Source organism: Octopus bimaculoides, chromosome 20 (genome assembly GCF_001194135.2).
Source record: "Octopus bimaculoides isolate UCB-OBI-ISO-001 chromosome 20, ASM119413v2, whole genome shotgun sequence".
Taxonomy (NCBI): Eukaryota; Metazoa; Mollusca; class Cephalopoda; order Octopoda; family Octopodidae; genus Octopus; species Octopus bimaculoides.
Window position 1 is genome coordinate 7,410,358 of NC_069000.1, and position 10,942 is coordinate 7,421,299.

At 38.0% G+C, this 10,942-nt stretch overlaps 1 protein-coding gene and 1 long non-coding RNA gene across 4 annotated transcripts in view; one reads left to right on the forward strand and one right to left on the reverse strand.

The window, feature by feature from the left end:
* Positions 1-6,097, reverse strand: part of LOC128250304 (uncharacterized) — a 16,362-nt gene extending 10,265 nt beyond the window's left edge. Inside the window, exon 1 of the long non-coding RNA XR_008266315.1 lies at positions 5,873-6,097. This is a non-coding gene — a long non-coding RNA (uncharacterized LOC128250304). The remainder of the gene's footprint in view (positions 1-5,872) is intronic.
* LOC106869207 (E3 ubiquitin-protein ligase CBL-B) overlaps positions 2,784-10,942 on the forward strand; it is a 75,510-nt gene continuing 67,351 nt past the window's right edge. For 2 of the 3 annotated variants that reach the window (XM_014914851.2, XM_014914852.2), the window contains exon 1: positions 2,785-4,470. In XM_014914851.2, the coding sequence (XP_014770337.1) occupies positions 3,941-4,470 (530 nt within the window). In that variant the 5' untranslated portion in view covers positions 2,785-3,940. Of the gene's footprint in view, positions 4,471-10,942 lie in introns of all 3 variants that reach the window. The other variant, XM_014914853.2, reaches the window with a different exon arrangement.

Genomic DNA, 10,942 nt, shown 5'->3' on the forward strand with positions numbered 1-10,942 from the left:
CGCCAGACTCAGCATCCATGGCACTCTCACTTTATTGCAATTAGGACTTCAGAAACAGGTGCCGGTGGAGGGGTGGGGTGTTGCGGGGGGGGGATGTGTTTCGGTTCCAAAAAGTCTACACATACATAGCATAGACTCACACGCACACACACACACACTCATTATTATGGAGATACACAGACACACTGTGTGTCACTTACACACATACTTCAATAAACAGCTGAGACACACTTCACTTCCAGTCTAGACATACACTTGTCCTAGATATGCTCAAAAATGGGATGGTCATGGCTGGAATGCTTTTGGTCATAGATCAGCTCAACCAGGACTGCCTTTAACAACATTTAAGATTGAATTTGAAAACCTTCGAGTTTCTAAGAAAGATGAAAATAAAATCGTTGATGTTGTTTCGCCTTAGGATAGCTCATAATAGAGACCAGTCATATTATCAAAGCTATTCTAGTCGTGATTATCTCGTGTTCAATATATTTAGGATTATATTGTCCAACGTGTCCTTTCTTATTAAAGACACTTCAGAGGTTTTTTCTAGCAGGACAAGCGACCTTAACAAATCAGTCTTATTGACCGGAATAAAAAAATTAGAAGATGGGGGTAGAAGGAAGATGAGAGAACAAAAAGGGAAAGCTTAGCAGACTACAAATGTCTCATAGTATTTGATCTCATATGTTGACACACAGGGCATACTAGATGCAGGCGCGGCTGTGTGGTAAGAAGCTTGCTTCCCAACTACATGGAAACGGGTTCAATGTCCCATTGAGTGACATTTTCGGCAAGTGTTTTGTGTTAAAGCCTTGGGCCGACCAAAGCCTTGTAAGTAGATTTGGCAGACGGAAACTGAAAGAAGCCTGTCGTGTATATATATATATATATATATATATATATATATATATATATTGTTTATTAAAGCCGATATATGTGTATATGTGCGTGTGTGTCCTTGTCCCCTACCACCGCTTGAAACCGGTGTTGGTGTGTTTACGACCCGCTACTTAGCGGTTCGGTAAAAGACACCAATAGAATAGGTACCAGGTTTACTGGAGACGATTTATTCGATAAAAAATTCTTCCTCCAAGTGGTGCCCCAGCATGGCCGCGGTCTAATGGCTGAAACAAGTAAAAACATAAAAGATACTGAATTCAAATCTCGCTGTTGTTCGAATCTCTATCGGTTATCTCTCGTGGGCTGAGGGTTCATACATTGGCATACCTTCACAAGTATTTTCCCCACCGACTTTGTTTCCTCATAACTTTCAGAAAAAAAAACCAACAACAACATTGATAGGCGCGCATACATATATATTGACACATTGAGCTCGCCGACCAGTCTTTTTTCCTTCACATTAAATTCCGATATAATCGGAATCTACATCATCTGACAAGTATTTGTAGGAAATTTCATTAAACAATGCGTATTTTTCTTAAAGTTATGAGGAAACAAAGTCGATGGGGGAGGGGCACAATTGAGTAGGTATGCCCATACATTAAATGCCAGTGCTGTATTAGGTTCACTTCATTCGATTATATCGCAGCCCCAACTTAACAGATATCTAACCCTGTGCCAAAGTCAGACATTTAAACGATCTTTTCATTATTGTACATGTAAATGCAACAATCGAAAGATGCCGATATTCCAAGTCTGAGAGAAGCGGGACAAAACTTCCATGTTGGTTCCCCACCATTTTTACCATTTCTAACGTTCTTTTTACTATACGGAGAAGAGGAAACCTGTAGATGGACACTTGCAGTAAAATCTCGTTTAAATATAGTTCCTACCGTGTAAAGAAAATGTATATTACATAATTCTGCTGCAGCTACAATGTGACTATATAAAAGACCAGGTGGTCAAATGCTGGGACGGCTTTGATTGAGATCAGATGTCGACTGGATCAGATACACGAGAAGAACGAGGCACCATCAGAAGATGGAAGCAAGAAACCAGAAAGGTCACATGTCGAGGAATTGAAGAATATTGGCGATGAAGATTTAAAACTTTCTCTCAGGCAAGAATAATGGATAAAGATGTAGATTGAGGAAGAGTTATGAGAGCACTGAGAGAAGAAAGAGAGAGAGAAGGGGGAAAAAGAGAGAGGAAGAGGCAGATAAAGACTAGGAGAAAACATAGTGAAAGAGAGAAAGCTAGAGAGAGAGAAAGAGACAGAGAAAGAGAGAAATTAGGGAAACTGCCAAAGTGGTCGGTGGTCAGTGAGGAAACGTGTTTGAAAAAGTGAAAAGATGGCCAGATGTGTAGCAGCCAAACAGCCTAAAACTCCAGTTTATAGGAAGAAGGGATGTGAAATATATTGAAGATGGAGAGAAGGGGATGATGCAGAGGAGTTAAATGGGAGAAAAAGAGAATAAAATAGCGTGAGTTATAGGAACAGAGAGAATAGTGATAAAGGCATTGAGAGAAAGTGAGTGAAAGTAATAGATGAGTAGAGAGTGAGAAAGTGAGAAAGAAAAGGTGAGGAAATTAGTGAGAGCAAGTGCTAAAGGAAGAAGTGAGGGTGAGAGAGGAAGAGAAAGAGAAACAATAAATGGCGATAGAGAGAGGAAATGTGTACAATAAAAGAAAAGGAAAAGCGAGAGAGGGAGAGAATAGATAAAATAGTGCGAAGGAAGTGAGTTGTTTGGAGAAGGAGAATAAGAGGGAGAGAGTGACTAGGTGAATGCAGAGAGAGTAAAAGAGAAAGGGCAAGAGAGAGAGAGGGTTTGTGAATTGGTGAATGGCAAAGAGAGAGATGATTAGTGGGTAATAGAGAGAAAAAGGAAGAAAGAGGAAGAATAAAGTGAAGCGCGAGTTGGTTATTTGTTAGATAAAACAGAGAGAACAGGAGTGGTTTGGTGAAGCAAAGAGAGAGAGTGAGGTGCCGAGTTGTAGTAAGAATACTAGCTTTCCTGCTTGTTCCCTCTTAACGCACCATACATTCACACACACTCGGTGTAGTTGAATTACAAAAATGGCCAACAACGCTATATTGGCTTGAAACGGTCCAAACAGACAAACGATCGGAGTAAAACTATATTCCTGCCAATTTGGACACGTAAATGGCATAAAAGAAACCCAGTTAATATTTGGTTGGAGCAGCATTTGAAATCAAGGCTAAGTACTTTATAATAAGCAACATGTCGCTATAATGTGTTGGTGAGTGTGTGGGTGTTTATTTGCGTATGTATACGTCTGTTGGGCGTGTAGTTTATGTATTATGTATGTATATATCCGTGTGCCTGGTGTTTAAATATTAACTAGATTGTGTGTGAGAGTGAGTGTATATGTGTGTGTGCTGGCATGCAGTCTCTATAGTTTCTCTGCACTTGTATTTACTGTAAACTGTATGTATGTGTATAGATATCGGGCTATGTATATATAGGTGTGTGTGTGCGTGTACTGTGTAGTATGAGTATAATATAGTCCGTGAGTGTGTGTGTGAGAGGGAGAGAGGGTGTGTGTGAGAGTGTGAGTATAATATAGAGTCTGTGTGTGAGTATGAGAGATAGGGAGAGTGCATGAGAAAGAGATACAGTGAGAGTATAATAGAGTAAGATAGAGAGTATATAATATAGCCTTTTGTGTGATAGAGAAAGAGTATATGTAGAGTGTATGCGAAAGTGATAAAATGATAGTATAATAGAGAGTGAGCGTGTAGTATAGACTGTATAAGAGATAGATTGAGAGAATAATAGAGTGTGTGTTTGTGTGAGAGTGAGAGTAATAATAGATTGTGTGTATGTCGAGTGGCTTTAGGCTCTCTCTCCACTTTTCTAGCGATATTAAGTCATCGCAGTAGAAGTACGAGTGTGAGTGTGTCTCGTGCGGGGGAAGCTGGGAACGGTGCCGGCACTGTAGGAACGAGGTAGCCCGAAACCAACAACAACAACAAATAAAAAACAAAAAACAAAAAAAAAACAGGAAGATAATCAAAATGGCGCTGCCGTCGAAGGCTTGGAACACGCACAACTTCAGCGGCTTTATTAACCGCATCCAAGGTGCTCTTGGTCCCCCTAAACTGGTTGTCGATAAAAAAACCATCGAGAAATCATGGAAATTGATGGATAAAGTAGTAAAACAGTGCCAGCAGCCTCGCATGAACCTACGCAATAGCCCACCATTTATATTAGACATTTTACCGGACACTTATCAACATCTGAAGCTGGTTTGTTCCAAGTACGACGATAAACTACACACACTGAACGAATGCGAATATTTCCGCATCTTCATCGAGAACTTAATGAACAAATGTAAGGCTACCATCAACCTATTTAAAGATGGTAAAGAGAAAATGTTTGACGAGCAGTCGTATTACAGGCGAAACCTTACCAAACTGTCTTTGGTCTTCTCTCACATGCTAGCAGAGTTAAAGGCCATCTATCCAAACGGCAGTTTCGCTGGAGACAATTTCCGCATCACCAAAAGTGATGCCTCCGACTGGTGGAAGCGGTCATTCGAAGATAAGTAAGTATATATAATATATACAGCAATATTTATATATATGATGTATATACACGTACCAAACATTGTACATATATTTCCCATTAAATATTACACTATGTTGTACACGGGTTTACTTTTGAGCTGTGTAATGTGGTCTCCATCTCGTCTAAGTGAATTTCCTCTCCGATCCTTATATATCAAGATGTATGTGTGTAATATATGTGTCTATATATGTGTGTGTGTACACATAAAGATGTCTGTGTATATATGAGGTGTATGTCTATAGTGTATATATTTCAAGATGTGGTGTTTATATATAAAGATGTAAATGTCTAAGATATGGACGTATAAATTATGAGTACGTGCATATATATATATATATATATATATATATACTTCGCGATCTATATATATATATAAAGATATGTATATGAATATATGATGTGTGTATATATGTGCGCATTATATATTTGTATTAGGGTGTTTATATATTAAGTTGGATGTGTGTATTGTGAGTATAATTTAAAATTGTGTATATACACAAATATACTCTCAAGTTGTGTGGGTGTATACACACTTTAATATGCTTATATTATGATTAGTGAAACTTAGTGTATATAGATATACGTACAATTGATAGTATATAATATATTGGTTTAATATTGTATTTTGATCTATACATCTAGAAATAAGTGTGTGTGTAGATGCAGTGGTCTTCCTGTCAAATGTACTTATCTCTCATACACATTTCATAAACCTGGATTAATCTATAAGCTTGTACATATATCTCTTTTCCCCATACATCATTGTATACACATATGTGTGTGTGTGTGTATGAATATATAATGTATGTGTGGTCAGCCAGCTGTAATCTTTGTGCATGTGCCTTTTAAAATCACAGCTGCTTAACTCTCTTTGTAACCACCAAAATTACACACATACATATAAATATATAACATATATGTGTGTACATACACATATATATACGACTGGCATTTCCTTCGACAAGCCATCATCACACCTCTTAACATTTTCTTTGTTTTCCTTTTGACGTTCTTAAAGAACTCCCTCCCCTCCCTCTGCCTCTTCGTTTATTCTTCACTTCTCTTTGTTTTCGCTTTACAGATTTGTTACATCTTACTCTCTCTCTCTCTCTCTCTGTGCACACACACACACACACGCACACACTCTTCTAGATACACAAGGAGTGTGTATAATTTCTCCTTTCTCCTCCAAGATCCTCTCTCCCACTTCTGCCACCACAGCTATCATCATCATCATTATCACGATATTTCACCATTGCTGAAAGATTTCTCTATCTTCTTAAAACCTAATCGTCTCCCTCTCTCTCTTTCTCTGTCTCTCTATCTCTCACCTCTCTCTCTCTCTCTATCTATCTATCTCTCATTTCTCTCTCTCTTACCTCTACCGTTAATCGCTGGCAGCCATTTTGTTTGTTTTGATTTCTTCCATGTAATCTTGTTCTCTTGTTTGTTTCAAGTTGCTCCTGCTGATGTTCTCATCACCACCATCATCGTAATCACCAAATCATCGCCACAACCATCATTACCACCACCACCAACACCCCCCCCTTTCCAACAGCATATCACCAACACCACACCATCAACACCAAACCACCACCACCACCACCACCTTACCCTCTTTAATCTTCATTTTGATCCATTAGTAAATATTACATTGAAATTAGAAAAAAAAAACGGTAAGGGTGGCGGGAAGGGCGGTTTACTTGGAGGTGAAAATACAAGATGGTGATGGTGTGGCAGTAGTGATGTGGGGCGTAGTGGTATAGTGGTAGTGTGATGCAGTTGTGGTTGTATAGTGTAATTATGTGTGGTGGTGGTGGTCTAGAGGTGTAATGTGATAGTTGCGGTGCAGAGAAACCTCCTTTTTTTTTTTTTAAAGTTTTGTAATTTAAATATTTAATGTCATCTTCCTTTGTTCTTTGGCATCTTATATATATATATATATATATATATATATATATATATATATATATATATATATACACACATACACACACAAAAAGGCTGTGATTAGTGCATCTATACCCCACGACCACCCCCACAAACTTTGTGTCATAAACCGTCTCTTGTTCATTAAATGATCCATGACGTCTACTACACAACTCCTTAACAACATCAACACTAACAACAACAATCATCACCAAGTGACATGTAAATTACATAATCCCCACCCACATACTTCACAGTGTGTGTACACATGCATATATACACACAGCCCTAGTTTTCCCCCCACCCCCTCTTCAGTGTATTTCCTGAGGGGTGGGTGGGTACAGAAGTTGCAATGTGAGGAGGAAAGGAAGGAGGGATAAGGTTTCTTAGAAAACCTCCCATCATCATCATCACCGCCAACACTTTTTGATGTTGTTTGTTTCATGTGATTCACTCTTGTTATTGGGTAAGGTGGTAGTGGTGGTGTAATATTTTCATTTTAGCACCGAACACTGAGTGTTAGGGTTCACATGTCATCTTCCCCCCCCTTTCCTTTGTCAGCAACGTCGACAATCTCAAGACCATTATATCTGTGGTTGTGTACTGTTATAGCTGTTGTTGTTTAACCCCAGGTCAGGCCTGATCCAGCAAACCTAGATTGAAAGATTTATCTTTCACATGCTTCAGTCGTTACACTGTGGCTGTGCTGGGACACCACCTTGAAGAATTTTTTTAGTCAAATGAATTTTAATTTAATTTTTTCTTTTCAAACTGATATTTAATCTATTGGTCTCTTGCTAAACTGCTGAGTTATGGTGACATAAGCAAACCAACACCGGTTGTCAAGCAGTGGTGGGGGACAGACAGACGCACACACACACACGCGCATGCACATACACAATGGGCTTCTTTCAGTTTCTGTCTATTAAATCTACTAACAAGGTTTTTGGTTGTCCTGAGGCTATAGTAGACACTTGCTCAAAGTGTCATGCTGTGGGACTGAACCTGGGACCATGTGGTTGGGAAGCAAGCTTCTTATCACACAGCCATGACTTGGAAAATTTGGTTGTTATTTCTTGTGTGTAGTGATACTATGAGGTTAGTATACATGAGGAGGTGTGGCAGTATCAAAATCATGGCCTTATTTTTTCTCTACTGTTTTACAAAACTTTATTTTCATAATGAATCTATTTCACTGTGTGATGTGTATTTCACCTCACGTTCTCTAATGTATTTCTCTAATGTATTTAAGACAGTAGGGTGTGATTTGAGGGAAATTTGGCTGCTATTTCTAGTACGATTAGCAACCACCTAGATGCTCTCATCATTGCCTCCTAGCTTTACCATCCCATTTTCTACACAAACACGTGGTATGTGTGGGTGTGTGGGTGGATACAAGTGTGTATGTATATATATATTTATATTTATATACACACACATTAACACAGGAGGCGTGCGCATGTGCGCGCGTGTGTATGTATATAAAATATACATACACACAAGCACACATCCTGTTATGTTATAGTTTTTGTAAAATTAATAAACAAAGTTTGTTTTTTTTTGTGTGTGTGTGTGTGATGATAATGATGGTGATAGTAGATGTAGCAATGGAGGTGTTATTGGTGGTATCACGTGTTGCATAGATTTGATGCATCTTAGAGACAGTTTCTTCACAACAAGGTTGTTTCTCTAACAGTGGGGCCCCACTGCAGTTCTTCACTTCTCCTTCCCATCTATATATGCATGTGTGTGTATGTATGTATATACATACATACATACACAAACACGCATATGATTATGTGTGTGAATCTGTATAATTATGCCCATATTATATTTATATATTAATGTGTTTATATTTGTACCGACACACTGCATTGCTGTGTGATTAAGAAGTTTGCTTCCGACTACACGGTACTGAGTTCAGTCCCACTATGTGGCACCTTAGGCAAGTGTCTTATCTTAGGCTAACCAAAGCCTTGTGAGTGGATTTGATAGAGAGAAAGAAGCAGATTTGGTAGAGATGCCTGTGTGTGTTTGTGTGTGTAAATGTGCATGTATAATATACACACATATTTATATATGTATACACACACTAGTATTTATACATTCACAAACACATATACGTGTGTTTATATATATATATATATATATAAAACAAATATACACACATGCATATGTCAACCCCATAACAGTATTGTCAAGTATATATATAAGACATATAACAAATTTTACCATAATAACGATAATTGTTTGTGTCTGCGTATGCGTGTCCTTGTTTTGACATCACGTGATAATTGTAAAATGACTGTGACTGTCTTACAAGGAGTGCCATTCACTTCCAATATTCTGCAAGGATATGTTTGGCCATGTGGTGATATTACTTCGCTTGAAAATAGGTGAGGTTTGGTGACAGGAAGGGCATCTGACTGCAGAAAAATCTGTCTCAATAAATTTCTTCTTGTTTGTCCATATGAAACTATTTTCTGATTGAAGATGTTAGGAAGGCAGCGAGCTGACAAAATTATTAGGAATCTGGACAAAATGCTTAGCGGCATTTCTTCTGGCTTTATGTTCTGAGTTCAAATTCTGCCAAGGTTTATTTTGCCTTTCATCTGTTTGGGGTTGAGCAATGGATGAGATGTAATTGTCAAGTGCCCCCTCTCCCCAAATTTCAGGCCTTGTGCCTATAGTAGAAAGAATTTAAGAGGGTAGGGTGTGATTTAGGGAAATTTGGCTTCCATATTTAGCAAATGGCCCACTTACACAAAGGGTTCCTCTTGTTTGCTCCAATTAAACATTGGTGTTTGTTTTTGTGTGGTCCCAGATCAGTTGTCATGGAAAAACTATAATGAAATGTGTTCCGATTAGGACAATTCTGTCAAAGCGTTTTGAGTGAATTTGGTAGAGGGAAACTGAAAGAAGCCCATTATGTATATGTATACATATGTGTCTGTGTATGTTTGTGACACCTTGTCTTGACATTGTGTGATAGTTGTAAATGAGTGTCGCTGTCATAGAAGCAATGCCATTTATTTCCACTCTTTCATGAAAAGCTTTTCTTGTCATGGGTAAATATCTTGCTTGGAAACAGGTAAGAGTTGTTGACAGGAAGAGCATCTGTTTGTAAAAAATCTGCCCCAGTAAACTCTGTCTGGCTTATGGTGAAGTGGTCATTAAATAATGACAATAACACATACACCTTTACACACATACATGCATACATACATGAGCTTCTTTCAGTTTTTATCTACCAAATCACCACCCAAGGTTTTGGTTGGCCTAGGGCTATAGAAGACACCTGGTCACGGTGCTGCACAATGAGACTGAACCCACAACCATATGTTTGGAAGCAAACTTCTCAACCACACAGCCATTCCTGTACCTATTAAGTGTCTATATTAAATATGCAATGACAAGCAAGAACAGGACAACTAGTATCTGCATCCACGACAGGTTTTATATCAGAACCCATATTCTAGCCTTGTCCATTAAATTGATACCATAAGTCAAGGGAGATTTGAATTCAGAGGTTTCCTTCGCTGAGTGGTTTAATGTGTGTCCTGGCCCCAACCAAGGCATTTCTACATACATGTATCAATGTAAATGTGCATTAACATATGCTTGTAGATACATATTATATGCACATGCATATATAGAGATTAATTACATGGGTGTTGACTCTTTGGGGTTCATCTACCTTTTGACATGTCTTGTTTTTCATTCTGCAGGGTGGTGTACTCTTCACCATGGTTAAGCTGTTGGCTTTAGTCTCTGATACACTAATTTCACTTGGATTTTACTGGTTTACATGATGATCAGTAGCAGATCACTGCGTACCAAATCTCTGACTTGTCCTGTAGTGATGGAAATATGGCAGTGTCAGGTCTTGGGTGACAAATGCTTTTAATCAATATTATCATGTCTTTGTGGGTTGAAATATTCTTGTCTGAAAACTACTTACTTAGTTTCTTGCAAATGTACATGAAAATCTGTCTAACTTCAAGTGGTTAGTTTAGTGCAACTAACAACAGCTTAATAAGGCAGGTAGGAGAAAGGTAACAATTACAATACTAAATTCTATGTAAAAGAGAGAATCCTGTTTAACGTCTGTTGTTGGGATGTAAGGTTTCTTCTGAGTTGTTTCATCTGCTGTATTTTCTGGCATACAAGTTGAATTTCTCAGACCAAAATTTACAGTTCTAGGAACATTCGTCATAAACATTTTTGCTGCAGGAAAACTCGCTGTAGAAATTTTGCTGTACAGGAAATTTAACTGTAAGATAATTTCACCGTATAGATAATTTCGAAGATATGGCATGCAACCTGATTTAGAGAAATTGCAGCTCTGTAAAAATATTGCTTTTTATATATATGTATGTTTTATAATTCTGTTTTAGATTTTTTTTGTTTTCTTTTTGTTCTTTGTAAATTTTGTCCTATTTATATTGTATTACTTTTTATTTAAGTAGAATTTTTTTTTTTTGAAAACATCTTTTAGATTGCTTTATTCCCCCCCCCCC